The sequence below is a fragment of the Cupressus sempervirens genome, chromosome 7, assembly GCF_028749045.1.
Source record: "Cupressus sempervirens isolate cs-2001-9-10 chromosome 7, ASM2874904v1, whole genome shotgun sequence".
In the NCBI taxonomy this organism is placed as follows: domain Eukaryota; kingdom Viridiplantae; phylum Streptophyta; class Pinopsida; order Cupressales; family Cupressaceae; genus Cupressus; species Cupressus sempervirens.
Window position 1 is genome coordinate 768,529,386 of NC_143124.1, and position 16,684 is coordinate 768,546,069.

The following is a 16,684-nucleotide window of genomic DNA, read 5'->3' on the forward strand; positions in this document are numbered from 1 at the left end:
CAAAAACTCAATACTCTCAATGACACTTTTTGACAACTTAAACTAATTCACAGAGCCCTAAAACGAGGAGACATAAAATGCATTAAATGGGGGAGAAAACAAAGAACGAAGAAAAGCTCAAATTGTTGCATTACCCTTCACAAACTAAAAGAAAAGCCATTTTCTCCCTGTCACCACGACCACTGCTTTGCAAAATACATAAGAAGAAGATGGGTTCAGGGATTTATAATGAAATGTTATTTGTTTAAGAAGAAGATGGGTTTATTTACAAATACAATGTTGCTTCTCAATTGCTTATGCCTTTGCCTTTCATGATTGATCAATTGCGCCTTGCTTTGCTTGATCAATTGCACCTTGCTATAATGCTCATGAAACTGAACCTACTTGCATGACACCTTTCCTTTGCATTTAACACTCACCTATCGTAGTTCATATGCATTAGAGTTCACCTGCACTCATAAACGCTCATTACTTATTTGTAAGCAAATCTAGAGAGTTCTTCCATTTCTTAGTAATTAAATTGTTAGAAAAATGATTTATCTTCCTGCTAAAAATAGTGAGAGCCAATCACATTGTAAAAAAATGCTATTATTATTATTTTTTAAATAGGTCAAAATTTTAGAACTTTTGAAAAAACAAATGAATCATATAAATTCTTTGAACTAAATTAATAATTGTTAAAAGATAATTTTAAACATGAAATTACAAATTGTTTAAATCTTGACACCCTATTATAAAATATGGGTCATTCATAAGTCTCATAGAGTGCTTCAGCCTCGTAGACATTTATTCATTCATTTTTCTAATGAAATGGCAAGCCACCTAAGAGATGAACCCTCTCCTCCACCTGACCACTAACGGTTAAGCTCCTTGGGTGTCCGGGCACGCTCCAGACTTAACCAAGCTTGATTACAGGTATAATTTGGTCATTACATTAACTATACATGTATTTGCATTGGAAGCCTAACGGGTCTTTGGAGCGGAAGTCATGTCCCAGTTTTGGAAGCCAGGCTCCCAGAAGCCTCAAGCGTTCGTCATCGATGATGAAGATGGAGGAGTCATACCATTTGCAGTTCATTCTTCTTCCGCTTCGGGGTACTTTATTTGCTGCATAATAATCACTAATCCTCTATTTTTGAATTGGCATTGCATTTACGACTTGCCCATTACACTCTTTCTGCTAGTACCCTTTTTGAAGTTCGAATTATATAAATGGTTGTGGTTTGTGTGAACATGCCGGGGATGATTTAACGATACGGGATTGTTGTCATTGGAGTTGGGCTTGTAGTTCATTTGAAAATCTTAAGGAGAAGTTCTTGATATAGGTTTGTTTGCTATTGCAGTTTCGGTTATGCGAGTTTGGAGAAACAGAGGCAGAGGCTTCCTGTTTTTAAACAGAGGATTGCAATTCTTTATTTGGTAGAGAATCATGCAACTACTGTCATTGTCGGGGAGACCGGAAGTGGGAAAACGACCCAGATTCCGCAGGTTAATTTTTTATTCTCCATCTTTTTGAATTAGCTTATTTGTTCTGTAAATCCTTGGGGAGGTTATGGACTGTTTTCGAGGGCATGTGTTGTAAGCTTAGATTAGATATGCCCGAAGATATGGTATACCTGTTTCAAAATTCAGACAAACTTTCTTTATGCATGTTGAAATCATTGCTGCCATATTTGAATCGGATCACATTCCCATTACATTTCAATCCGTTAAGCATGAAGAAACTATCTTGTCTGAGGACGATGAGATTAGAACTCTTAACCTTATACAATTAACAAAGGAACACCATCAATTCCTTGAGACATGGTTCATCCTTCTCTATTGTTTTTTGGCTATGGGTATCTGGAGATTAATGGTTTGGTCCTCCTCTTCAATGGCTGTTATGTCACTGGAGCTTGGTCTAGCAGTTCACAGGAGGGATTTGAAGCCAAATCTTCATTGTGACAACTGATTGACAACTCACTCACACCTGCTGCGTTTATCTCCTTTATTAGTATTTAGAAATATAATGCTTCTTGTTTTTAACTCTTTCTATTGGTAAATTAGACACATTCGCAATGTAAGGGAATTATGCCACCAATCCTAGGCACCATTAGGCTTAGTTAGGGCATTGATCATTCATAATCGTTATAGTGACCACACTTCCTTACCAGTAAATCATAATCCGCCATAGCATTTTAATGCGTCTGGTTTGTCCACATGATTTATTTGCATTATTTAGGCAACACAGACAGGGATTTGAGCATTTACAATGAATTATAGGATATCAAATGAAGTAAAAAGTGGTTGACAAGCCTATAATACCTATAATTACACTGCATGTTTATAGAAGTGAATCTGAAGGCTTTCAACGATAACCTTTTTCTAAACTAAGAATTTCTAAGCTAATCATTTATTCCCATGGAAAAAATGGCTATTAAGGGCCAAGGCTATGATGACTAGTACCTAACAAGTTAAAATTTTAAAACCCAGTGGGCCCAATGTCACAATGGTGTCTGATTCTTAGACTTGCCTCTGTCTTTTTATCAACATTTTTCTGACTTGCAATGTTTCGTATTACAATAAAACATAAAATACTTTAGTAAAACATCTTGTTTAATAAAGTACCATTTGGGAACGGGTAAAATGCAAGAAAAAAAATTAGGGGCTAGACATCTGTATTTTAAACTTTTAAATGCATGAAATTACATTAAACAGATAATTATAATAGAGAGAGCAAACATCAAGAGCAAAAAGACCAGTTTTCTTGTGGAAAATCCTTTCAGGTAAAAAACCATGACAGATCAATAGTTCTCATTAAACAAGTGGGCGCGAACCCATATTACATAAGAGACTACCAAGTCATAGAGAGCACCAACCCTTCTTGAAGCACCAACCTTTCACATAAACTCATGCATTTAAACTTATTAACATTTTGCATAATACTCTAATCACTTCAATCACCATACAAATATTTTTATTTCATCCCTTAAATAGTTCTTGACAACTGATGCAAAGAGGGATATGAAGAGCTAGGGCCAAAGGCGCACCTAACTATCTAAACACCTTGCTGAGTAAACACAATGAAAGCAAACACACAAAGAACAACACCAAGGAGAGAGAATAAAATGCATTTATTGATTCATCAAATTATTAGCATACATGCCCAGCTGTAAGGCCTTTTGGGTTACGGCCAAATACAAAATACAACTTCAAGATCTATGATCCAGCTTCAAAATTCGCTATTTAGCAACTCTTCTCTGAACTCTCTAAGTCCTTTTGGTCCCCCTCTAACCTAAGCCCAAGCACCCTATTTATACTTGCCAAAATGGCTTATAGAAGATTCTAGATCATTACATAACAAAAAGCCCAACCTTAAAACGGTCTGCACTCATCCCAAGACAAGATCCTTTCATTAAATTCACGATCCAAATTAAATATGTAAGTAGACTCACGCTAAGCACAAATCACAATAAACTCGGTCAAAGAAGGAACTGAGCATCAACAAAATAATAGGTTCACTCGACACTTGAAGGAATGCTCGACCAACACTAGACAACTCGATCAACACTAGACAACTTGGTCAATATTGACAGAATGAATGGGATAACACGACTACCATCATGTTAACACGACTTGGAAAAATTACAACTCGGTCAATACTGAATAATTACTAGCACTCGGCAATGACTACAACTCGACAGCAATTGTCAGAAAGAACACAAATGAGCAGGATAACACGTCAACCCAGGATGCTCCTGCATTAGACATCTAGGGTAGATAGAAATAACTCTCCTGAATCATGCAAGTGTCACAACTTGAGCTGAATCCAACTCAGATTGAGAAATCCATGTAGCATCTTCAATTGGTCTATTCTTCCACTTCACCAAATACTCATATTAATCTTTTCCTCTTGTGCTTTTACTAACTCTCTAATCCAAAATTTGTTCAACCTCTTCAATCTGCTTCTTAGTATAGGCATCAGGTACAACAATTTTGTCATTTAACTCATGACACTCATACAAATCAGCAACATTGAATATAAGAGATATATCCATGTCAGTAGGAACTCAACTTCATAAGCATTACCACTGTCAAACTTCCTCAAGATTTGATGCAGGAGTATCTTGGGTGTAAGAGCAATCTTGCATCACCCAAAAATATTTTCTTTTCAGTCTTTTCTATTTTAATAAGGATTAGTAGACGGGGTGGTTACTATTTATGGGAACTTGCTATTTTTAGTAAGTTTTTCATATGAGCTCGGAATGTTCTCATTTTCTATAGGAAGGTTCATTTTAGAGTTCTAAGCCTACCATAAAAATCTCATTGCTCTAGCTTAGTATCGAAGAAGTTAATGCAGATTTTCGGTGGAAAAATTTGCAGAAAAATCTTCAGGCTCACTATTGTAGGCCTTAGAGTGCCCAGATGAGGTCCAAAAACTCAACAGAAGGGCACTTACATTGTTCTATGCATGTAGATTAGGAGTTGGTGTTTCCGAAAAGTGGTTATAATAGCCAATCGAAGCAACGGTTCGTGAGTTATGGCCTTACAAAGTTGGGCTACTTGAAATATCTAAAATAATTGTCAAAGATGTATTTGGCCGACTCTATATGTATTGTTAGGGTTTGTTGGCTCTAGGTATTAAGTTTCAATGTCTAGAACTTTCTCGGGTGGCATAAAATTGCCTATTTAAGAAAGGCCCGAACATTGTGTAGGACAACTTTGGGTGATAGTTCACAGCTTGTCTTGCTGATTTATTATAATGAAGGCGCCCATGCGGGTTAGCATATTGTACTTATGAATTCTGTAATACCGCATTTGCGGCGCAAATAAGAAGTCCATATTTTGTTCTTGCATTTGCTGTTGTTTCTTTGCTTCTGTTATGAGTTTATGGTATTAAGGGGAGCACCCTTCATCAAGATCTTACAAGGTCCAAACTTCTTCATCTTCAGCTTATTGTATGTTCTAACAGGAAATCTTCCTTTCTTCAAATGAACCATCACCTCATCACCAACTTCAAAAACATGATGTCTTCTAGACTTATCAACATTCTCCTTATACTTTTGATTACTTTGTTCCAAGTTCAACTTCACTTCCTCATGTAAAGACTTCATAAAACTAGCAAATTCCTTCCCTTCAACACTTCTCTTCTCTTTACCAACAACATCCCTTAAATCTAATATTCCTCTAGGTTGCATTCCAATAACAATCTCAAAAGGTGTTTTTTTTGTACTCGTATTCACAGAATTATTAAATTCAAACTTAGCTTGTGCCAACACCATATCCCAATTACTTGGCTTATCTCCAACTAAACATCTCAACAAATTACCCAAGCTTCTATTCACAAACTCTATCTGTCCATCTATCTGTGGACGGAATGTAGAACTAAACTTCAATTTAGTACCCATCTTCTTTCACAAAGTCTTTAAAAAATAACCAACAAACTTACTGTCTTTGTCAGAAATAATACTTTTTGGTAATCCATGCAATTTGACAATCTTTTTGAAGAAAATCTCAGCAACATGCACAACATCTGATGTCTTCTTACATGGTATGAAATGTGCCATTTTAGAAAATCTATCTACAACAACAAATATGAAATCATACCTTCTTGCTGTTTTAGGTAATCCAAGAACAAAATCCATATTGATGTCACTCCAAGGTTTCTTAGGAACATAAATAGGTGTATACAACCCAGTATTTTGACTTACTCCTTTTGCAACTTGACAACTCCTTACAAACTTCTGAACATCCTTATACATCTATGGCCAATAATACTCACCCTTCAACAAACTCAATGTCTTATCAATTCCAAAATGTCCAGCCAATCCACCTCAATGCTTTTCCTTGTTCAAATTAATTCTCATAGAACTTCTTGGTATACATAACTGAATTCCTTTGAACAACATACCTTCTTGAATGAAATACTCATCGTACTTACTCATGTGCTCTGATAGATTTGGTGCTATGCACTCTCTCCACGCCACAGAAAAATCAGGGTTAGTATCAGACAATTCCTTCATTTCATCAAAACCAAGAACTTCAACCTTCATCTTGGTCAACAAAGAACATCTTTGGCTCAATGCGTCAACAACTCAGTTAGTAACTCCACTCTTATGCTTGATCACAAATGTGAAACTCTGCAAGTACTCAACCCACTTCATATGTCTCTGATTCAACTTATGTTGGCTTCCTAAATACTGTAAAGCTTTATGATCAGAATACAACACAAACTCCTTAAGAATCAAATAATGTCTCCACTTCTTCAAGGCTTGAACAATAGCATAAAACTTTGGATCATACACAAAATACTTCCTCTTAGCATCATTCAACTTCTCACTAAAGAAAGCAACATGTTTACCTTCTTGACTTAATACAGCTCCTATTGCACTGACACTTGCATCACATTCAATTTGAAATACCTTATTGAAATCAGGCAAAGCCAATACGGGTAACTCAACAACCTTTTCTCGAAACTCTTATTAACTCCACGGGTCTGCTTAAAATCCTTTTTATCTCCTCTCATTGTTTCAGTCATAACATTACAAACAAAACGAAAATTCTTTATAAACTTCCTGTAGAAGCTAGCCAAACAATGAAGTGATCTTATCTCACCCACATTCTCAGGTGTAGGCCATTCTAAAATTGTTTTAAACTTCTCAGGATCCATTCTCAAGCCATCAGCTGAAATCACAAATCCTAAATACACAATCTCCTCTTGCATAAAAGAACATTTTTTTCAAGTTAATAAAAAACTTCTCCTTTTCCAATGTCCGCAATACTTGTCTAACATGCTCAAGATATTCTTCCTTAGTCTTATTGAATATCAGAATATCATCCTAATAAACAATCACAAACTTACCCAAAAATCTCTTGAGAACTTCATTCATCAACCTCATGAGAGTACTAGGTGCATTAGTTAAACCAAACGACATAACCAACTATTCATACAAACCATCTTTTGTCTTGAAAGCAGTCTTCCAGTCATCACCTTCTCTGATTGTGATCTGATGATAACCACTCTTCAAATCAATCTTGGTAAAATACTTTGCCCCACTTAAACAATCCATTATGTCATTCATCCTCAACATAGGAAACCTACATTTCACTGTAATCTTGTTAATAGTTTTTGAATCATTACACATTTTCCATTCTCCATTCTTTTTAGGTGCCAATACAACAGGTACAACACATTGACTCAAACTTTCTCTAATCAATCTTTTCTGCAACAACTCATGCACTTGTCTATTAAGTTTTTCATTTTCTATATGTGTCAATCTATATGGTGCTTTATTCGGTAAACTAGCTCCAGGAGTCAGGTCCATAACAATGACTTATACTTCTTACTGGTGGTAAACCATCAGGTATATCCTTTGCAACAATCTCTTTATATTCATTCAACAGTCTGTCAATTTCTACTAGCACTCGGTCATCGGTGTTTGCTGTCACTCAGTCGCTACTACCACAACTCGGTCCCTTAGGGATTACAGCAAATCAAATTTGGTTTCTTTTCATTTTTTTTTCAAATTGCTTTCCATTAACCATGCAAATTCTCATAGTAGTACAATTTATCTCATTATGAGACTCAATCAAAGGAAACAACACTTGCTTTCTTCCATTCACCCAAAGAGTATATTGATTCAATCTTCCATAATGTATAACATATCTATCATATTGCCAAGGTCTACCCAACAAAATATGATAACAATCCATAGGCATAATATCACATAGAACTTCATCAAAGCAATGTCCAATCTTGAATTTCACAACACATTGTTCACTGACCAATATCTTATGCTCATCCTTGATCTATGAAACATGATAGGGTTTAGGTTGCTTCAACTTTTGCAACTACAACTTTGTAACCAACTCCTCTGATGCCAAATTTGTTGAACTTCCACTGTCAATGATCAATTTGCAGCATTTTCCAGCCATTTGACATCTGGTCTTTTCTCTCCTTATGATAGGCTCCTTGTCAATTCCCTTATTATACAAAGTTCTTTTCACCATAAGATTTTCTCCAGCCTTAGGTACACTTGGTGAACCCTCAATGTCTCCTTGAATCATGGCATTTATGTTACCTTATTCATTCTCACCAGAGGATCTACACTCAAAGGATCTATGCCCTTCTTTACCACATTTAAAATAATAACCACGAAAACCTTCTCTAGAATAAGAATTACCTCTTTCTCGAGAAGAAGTAGTACCTCCTCGGTAAGAATTACCACCTTTCCATTCGATTTTGCCTTTGTCATCATTTTTCCATTTATATTTGCCCTTATCTTGCACAGTATTGTCAAATCTGCCACCTTCTCTATAAGATCTACCTCTGCCTCTTTGGAATCTACAACCTCTACCTCTTTGTCTTTGTTCATGCTTCTTTGTTAAGATCTCCTTAGCTTTCAAGGCATATTGATATGCTTCTTCCACACTTTCCAGTTTCACAAAACTTATCTCCTCTTGAACTCCAGAGCTCAATCCATTTAGATACCTTGCAACTTTCTCAACCTCATCATCCACATGTTCAGATCTAATGTCCAATCTATAGAATTCCTCAATATACTCCTTCACACTCATGTCCTTTTGTCTCAAATTTTGCATCTTTCTCAACAAGCTAACTTAGTAATCAGCAAAAAGGAACTTCTTCACTTTGTTCACCATTTTTAGCCAAGTCCTGATCTTATCCTTTCCTCTCCTTTGTCTATCAGTTTGCAAATACTCCCACCACAGTGAGACATGACCTTTCAACTTAGTGATTGCAATTTTCACCTTCCTATTATCAGGAGTGTTTTCAAACTCAAAGAATTTCTCCATATCAAAGATCCAATCCAACACAACATTGGTGTCCAATTTTCCATCATAAGGAACAACTTCCACATCAGGCTTTGAATGTGCCTTAGACAATACTCTTAACATTCTTTCCTCATCTTGATCTTCCTCAAGTTCTGGATTAGGGTTTGGTGCTACAGCTTTATCATCACTCACTTCATCAAGATGCAGTCCTCTCCTTAGGGCTGTCTCCACAACATCTAATCTGGCTGCAATTTGTCTCAACATATCCATAATAGCAGTGTCAACATTTCCTCTGCCTTGAACCATCTTTACAAACAGGTTTCTGCAAGATTGTAACCTCCGTAAGTCATAGGTCAAATCCGCAGATTTGCCACCCTACAACCAAATTGAACTCAGGGTTCTACACGGTCCAATCTCCACAAGGACGAACTTGAAGCTCTGATACCACCTGACGCAGACAAGAATATAAATAGCTAGGGCCAAAGACACACCTAACTATCCAAACACATTATTGAGTAAACACAACAAAAGCAAACACATAAAGAACAACACCAAAGAGAGAGAACAAAACACTTTTATTGATTCATCAAATTATCAGCATACATGCCTAGCTGTAAGGCCTTTTGGGTTATGGCTAGATGTAAAATACAACTTCAAGATCTACAATCGAGCTTCAAAATTCGCTATTTGAAGAACTTTGCTTTGAACTCTCTAAGTCCTTTTTGCTCAACATAAGCCTAAGCACCCTATTTGTACTTGCTAAAACGGCTTACAAAAGATTCTAGAGCATTACACAATAGAAAGGCCAACCTTAAAATGGTTTGCACTCATCCCAAGACAAGACACTATCATTAAATTCACGATCCAAATTAAATATGTAAGTCGGTTCATACTAAGAACCCTTCATATGAACTAGAAGGGATAACAAGGCTTGCTTTGAACATAGAACACAACCAGTCAATATATGAAGAAAAATGTCATCTGTGAATTGTCTTAAGTAGTTTGAATAGATAGAAGACTCCTATTGCATTCATCCAATCTGGCAAGTCATGAAGATACGAAGGATGCCGAGATGAAGCAGGAGATACATCAACAAAAAGTTCTTAATTGTTGTAATCAAAACCTTGCATATTTCTTCAACTACAATCTTCAACACTTCCTCTTAGCAAGAGAGAGATCTTTAGTATAGAAGTCACACAAAGCTGCAACAAAAAATGTCAATGATAAATTCTCATCACATAGATTATTAAAAACATGTCATCTTAGCATAATAATTCCACCATGCCAACATGCCTCAACGCAGAGGGTGGATTCAAGGGCTTTCACCTCAAACTTTTCCTAGAGAAGAATGCCTTAATAACAAAGATTCTCTCTTAAAAAAGACTTCCTCGTGATTAAATTTATCAGTCATGGACTCTCTTGACATGATCATAAAAGAACAAGTAACTTATTCATATTCAACACAAAAATCATGGAATCACTCAACACGAAAGGCCTACAAGGATCACAGCCAACTTGCATTGCAGACTCTCTCAACGTGATGTTGTCATGGAATCTCTCAACATGACATCCAATTCCCATCGTGGAATCTCTCAATTTGATGACATCATGGACTCTCTCTACATGATGTTCACCATGATTTCTCTCATAATTGAAAGAGTTATCATAATTATCCTTACAACTTTGTTAATTTCACATGAATAAGAAGAAAAATCACATTTGAGACAGCTTTTTTCACCACAATAAGATATCTGATGTAACCTCCTTTTGAAGCTGAAACATCTCTCTCTGAATACATATCATCAAAGCAACATCCCCATCGCATTGCTTCTTTTTGCATCCTGCAGCCAGGAGAGATTAATAAAACCAACTTACCATAAAGAGATATATGGAGAACAATGCTAAAAAGCAAACGCTATTAATATTCAAGAGATAATCATAAAATACTTATCTCTTTGTAGTCTGGATGCACAAGAACTAAGCTCTACAACAAAAACATTTTCATGCTGAAAGATAAAGTATTTTTGACAAATCTGAATATGAACGATCATGTTGCCGATAGGTGATGATATTGGCTTTAATAGCACAATTGGGAGGACTGCAATCATATAACCCCTCTGTTCACTTGGTATAGTTGAACCTTACTAGAGAGGTCGGTTTTGAATATCCAACCAAAATATAACTCCATACAACGTATAATAGAAGAAGTCAACACATGACAAAATCTTAAGAGTTTGCAAGGAGGAATAATCCTAGACCTTTGCAATTATCAGCTAGTTTTCTCACTCGATCCAAGCAGAGGTCCACAATTTCCTTTCTCACAATATAATGACCACAAGAAAAATTGTTCGTAGCATCTTCCTTTCAGAAATCAGCTACTCAGGATTAAATAGTTGTTTTTAGTCCCTCGTTTGAACCTCATCAATAGCAGTTGACTCCAAATCTACAAACACAGCTCTGGGCAAATGCTTCCCTACACTAGTTTCACTGAAGAATGTATTAAAAGCATCGTGCGCCACACTCACCGAGGTATCACTAGGCATGGTTCCATTTAGCACACATTTCCTACTTGAATCCCAATATGAACACTGATAATTTTTCTGATTTCCCACTAATTCTACCGGAAAACGAAGAGAATACAAATTAAATGAAGCTTCCTTTTAAGCCAGATGTACAAATGCACAGAGAGATAAATTTGCTTGTTGCAAGCCCAATCAAAGCCATAAGTAAATCAGACTTTCCAATATAACACATGTTACAATGACAATAAAAAACGATGAGAAATGCACGATCAATGTCTGATAAATACTATACAGCAACAATAATGAACAATCTGAAGAGCGCGATCAATGTCCGATCAAATGAATTCTCTTCTTCACAAAAAGTGCATTTGAGGGAAAATATCGAAATGTCTGTGATAAACTCTTCTCACCTCTATAAGAAGGATACACGCCACACAAAAAATAATCGATGACCAACATCAAGAGAAAAAAGTTTTTTGAAGACAATAAGAAGAAGTGACAGTTACAGATTGATATGATCCGACCATCATAAAACAAAACTTTTGATAATTATAAATTAGTCTGCCAAATATGAAAATACCAAAAATGACTTTGCCCGCACTACATGTAGGAGTCTAGTCATCATAATGCACAAGAGTGGTGAAGAGATAACATATGCAATATATGAAGAAACACAACATGCTGAGACAAAATAATATACGCTGAAAAATATGAGAAACATCATATGAACTGGAAGGGATAACAGGGCTTGCTTTGAACATAGAACACAACCAACCAATATATGATAGAGATCTTTATCTCTGCTTTTATAAAATAGAAATATGATTGTTATAACCGTTATGGTCATTTTCAGCTGAAGAAGACATTTTTGAGAGTATTTGAGATAATATTAAATATAGAGAAATGTGTCATGCGTCATGCATAATGCATAATTCGTAGAGGCATGTATATGGAAATATGAAGAGTTTTATATTTGGAGATTGAAGAGACCTTCAATTACGTAATGAAGAGTCTCTCTATTTTTTATATATGTTGTATCAAGCGAAAATCATTGTACACTTAAACATTTTTATTATCAATAAAAGAGATCTTTTTGCTGGTGTGGCTGGGTTTTTCCCTTTCAGTGGAAGGATTTTTCTTAGGATAATTTCGTGTGTCTCTTGTATCCATATTTGTTCTCCCTCATTGCTGTTTATCTTTATTTTTAGGCTTAACTTTAACACATTACACCATTATATTAATAATGTAGCAACATTATGATTATTTATTTGTTTGATATTGTTATTCATGTTTTTTTTTAAAGAGGGGTAAATGCTTTTGACCTGGAGCTATGAACCAGTGAAGTCACAAACGGGGGACCTCATCCCCATTAGATTTAAACCTTGATGGCAAGGATAACAACACAACACCTTAACCATCATAACATGCCACTATTGGCAATATTGTTATTCATGTTAAACTTTAATTTTATTATCATTTATATTTTCATATATATTATATTAATAAATAATAATATATTATCATTATATATATTTTGGATTTAAATATATTCAATAAAAATAATATTGAGATTATTTTATATCATTTACTTATTTTTATTCTTTATTAAACCTTCTCTTAGGAGGAGAACATTATAGTTAGGGTTATAAGTGAGGGACATGATAGTCTTCCGCTCCCAAAATTGATTGTCCTTAAGCAATGACAATTTATACAAATATTTCCATGTAGAGTCAACATATATAATAAAAATACTAATACACTTGGATGCTGGAAGACACAAAGCATTTACGGAGTAGACACATGAATGCATGATGAAATGAAGCATAGAAAATGTAGACACATGGATGCATGAAGAAATGAAGCATACACGATGTATACGCATAATACACACATTCTTGATTAAATCCTACAATTTATAATTTACTATGAGCCAGGATTAGGGAAATGATTTACATGATGTAGGCACATGATTGCATGCAGGGAAAAAGCATACACGATGTATACGCATAATGAACACATTCTTGATTAAACCCTACAATTTATAATTCACTATGAGCCAGGGTTAGGGAAATGATTTACAACATATATTTTTTCATTGTGCTTTTGATCATGAACCTTGCAACCACAAAGGGAACATAAGTATATATATAAATTTTTTTTAAAGAGAAAGTGAGTCATTATAAATTAGTCATAGTTAATCACATACTAAGCTCAAGAGAAGAACTTTGGCCATATATATAAAAAAAATTCAAAGAGAAAGTGAGTCATGATAAATGAGTCCTAGTCAATCACATACTAAACTCAAGAGAGGAACTTTGGCACCCTTGGCCTCGGTGGCAAGTATTAGGCATTCACATGCGGTGGTATACTTAGCAGAATGCTTTCGCTTCCTTATTCATGTCCCATCCCAATCTAACCCAAGAGTGAAACTCTGGCCCCCTTGGCCGTGGTGGCAAAAATTTGTCATCCACTAAGATGATCTACTTAGATTCCTTCTAGGATTTGGAGGAAGAACTACAATAGGGTTCCCTATTACCCAACCCTAAGCCCAAGGGTAGATACTCTATCCTTCTTGGCCCTATACTTCATGGGCTGGCGTACCTAGTGTGCCTTACTGTTCTCCCTTAAAGGGTGCTCTATTACCTGACCCTAGTCCCGAGTGCAGATACTCTACCCACCTTGGCCCCATACCTTATGAGGTGACGTACCTAGAGGGCCTCATCAGTGCCCCTTATTTCTATCACTTCCCTCCAAGGATTATTACTCCCAAGATAGTGCCTTTGTATGATGTAGCTCATTCCCATTCCATACCTAGTGCATTTGATGTTGCACAATCCATCCCACTATAGACCTTACCTTATCTTGTGAAGAAATGATCTAATACAATTGAAAATATCAATACACATGGTATTCAGTCCTCATATCAAACTATAGATATGAATCAACAAGTATCTAAATAGAAACATAATACACTTCATTCAAGGGGCATGATAGATGCTACAACACAAGTATTGATCTATATGCACTTAGTAATGAGTACTATTCCAATAGTACATACCCAATATCATTAGTTATCATAGGTCTGCATTCTAGTTGCAATTTTTAACAATTACTTAAACACTTCACCTTACTACATCAATTTTTTTTAATTTTAATTTTTACAATCGAACTTAAGCACTGGGTATAGCATCCCACATTTAATTGGCTTGGAACATTGAGATAGTTACTAGAATTTGTAGGACATAATAAAACAATAATGTGATTAAAGATATTTAGTATTGGGTTTGGGTAGTTAGGTAGCGAGGGGATGTGTCGGTCTCCCAAACTAACTGACAACTATTTAAGAACATTGGAACATGAATGATCTTCTTGTTATTTTTGGTAATCAATAAAGAATATTGTTTTGCCTCCAAGTAATTGGTATGCTTATCATTGGCAATGGTTTCTCATGTTGATGCTTGGAACATTGAATTCATATTGCATGTACTATAACCATTCTACACTTTGGCACCATTGCTTAAGTTCAAATCTAGAGGTCATATAATGAACATGATGGAGTAATGGGTAGACCATTCCTACCACAACTACAAGTCATAAATAGTGACGGGGAAGAGGAAGAATAAACTAGGGAAGATCAAGTGACACGAGAGTTGGTGGTAGCTTGGAAGTTTTTGTTGACTAGTACATGCAAAGGGAAACCCGGGAGAAAGCGGTTCCAAACTTTAGTTCCATCAACAATGTACAAACTTCTTGGGCAGATACCTTGGTTGCTGGCAAGAAACTTGGAACAGGTGGAGGAAAGTAGAGTCAAAGCATAAAGAGAATGGAGAAGGCAGAGTCAAAGCATAAAGAGAACGGAGAAGGCAACATGTACATCAATAGTTTGCAAAAATAAGTATGCGAGAACTTTAAGAAAGGAAGAATTTGAGGTCAGCCATAAAGTAAAATAATTAATGCCACTATTTCCAAATAAGGACCCTAGGCGAGTATGAGAAGAAGAAATTGAAGGGGAAACTACCCTATGGCATATCCTACATACTAGAGAACAAGAATAAAGGCGTCGCCATCTTAGAGGGGTTATTAATCAAACTCAAGTACTAAACCAAACACAAGAAAAATTGTTTGAAAACATTATAAGGGGAATACAAAAATTGTTTGAAAACATTTTAAGGGGAATAGATAATTTGGCGATTTTGAAAGAAAGGGTAAGGAGGGAGGGGTGGATAGACTTCGAAATCCCTGCACGTGGAGATCATCACCCTATCCAAGAACAAAAGTCTACTCACACAGAGGAAGAACTACAAGGAGGATGAGAAGTAGGCACTTAAGAAGCAAAGCCGTCAGGGGGGAACACCGTCTCGACAGGAGGGAAAACTGTCCCGACAGGAGGGAACACTGTTTTGACAAGAAGAAACACTGTCTCGACAGGAGAGAAAATTGTCTTGGTAGGAGGGAAAACTATCCCAACAGGAGGGAACACTATCCCTATAGGAACAATACTCAAGGAATAATCCTATCAGGAGGGAACTCTATCTCAGCAGGAACCGGTACTCAAGGAATAATCTTGTCAGGAGGGAACATTGTCTTGACAAAAGAGAAAATTGTTTCGAGAGGAGGGAAAGTTGTCTTGGCAAGAGGGAAAATTGTTTCGACAGGAGGGAAAACTGTCGCGACAAGAACCAATACTTAACGAATAATCTTGTCAGGAGGGAACATTGTCCCAATTGGAGGGAACACTGTCCTGATAGGACGACACCAAGGAAAGAGTGGGAGAACAAGGATTGCCGCGGACAAGCAAAAATTTCCTAGATTCACAAGAGAAGGATTAGAGGATCCAACACGACATTGCAAAACATGCATAACCATATGGCAGGCTAATGGAGAGAATGATGCAAACGAGTTGTTAAAGGCATTTTCAGCCACCCTAAGGGGCATCACTATTGACTGGTGCACAAATGTGAAAGCTGGTAAGAAAACTACATGGAAGGATCTCTGCACAGCCTCTAAAAAAGGATTTAGATTCTTACGAGATGATGACGAGATAGTAACAGAAATATATAATACAAGAGAAGGGAAGAATGAATCTATAAGAGCCTATAGTAGGAGGATAAAAGAATTGATGGGGAAATTGGACAATAAACCAACAGATGGGTTGAGGAAAAGATGGTTCATTGAGGGGCTAACTACATCCCTACGTAGGAAAATAAAAAATCATCCTTCTCCGGTTCTTGCACTCGTGCTATGGACATTGAAAGTGAAAGCAAAACCTCTAAAGGGAGGAGGCATGGAAGTAGAAGCGAGAGTTTAGAAGAGAGCGGAGATGGGTCTAAAACAATACATGTGTTGAGAACATATATGGTGAAGATGATGAAAGAAATGACAAGCAGCAA

At 36.2% G+C, this 16,684-nt stretch overlaps 1 protein-coding gene across 7 annotated transcripts in view; it reads left to right on the forward strand.

The window, feature by feature from the left end:
• Positions 1-936: 936 nt before the first annotated feature.
• LOC149549576 (RNA helicase family protein) overlaps positions 937-16,684 on the forward strand; it is a 282,811-nt gene continuing 267,063 nt past the window's right edge. For all 7 annotated transcript variants that reach the window (XM_089792897.1, XM_089792899.1, XM_089792898.1 and 4 more), the window contains exons 1-2: positions 937-1,095; positions 1,344-1,488. In XM_089792897.1, the coding sequence (XP_089649023.1) occupies positions 989-1,095; positions 1,344-1,488 (252 nt within the window). In that variant the 5' untranslated portion in view covers positions 937-988. The remainder of the gene's footprint in view (positions 1,096-1,343; positions 1,489-16,684) is intronic.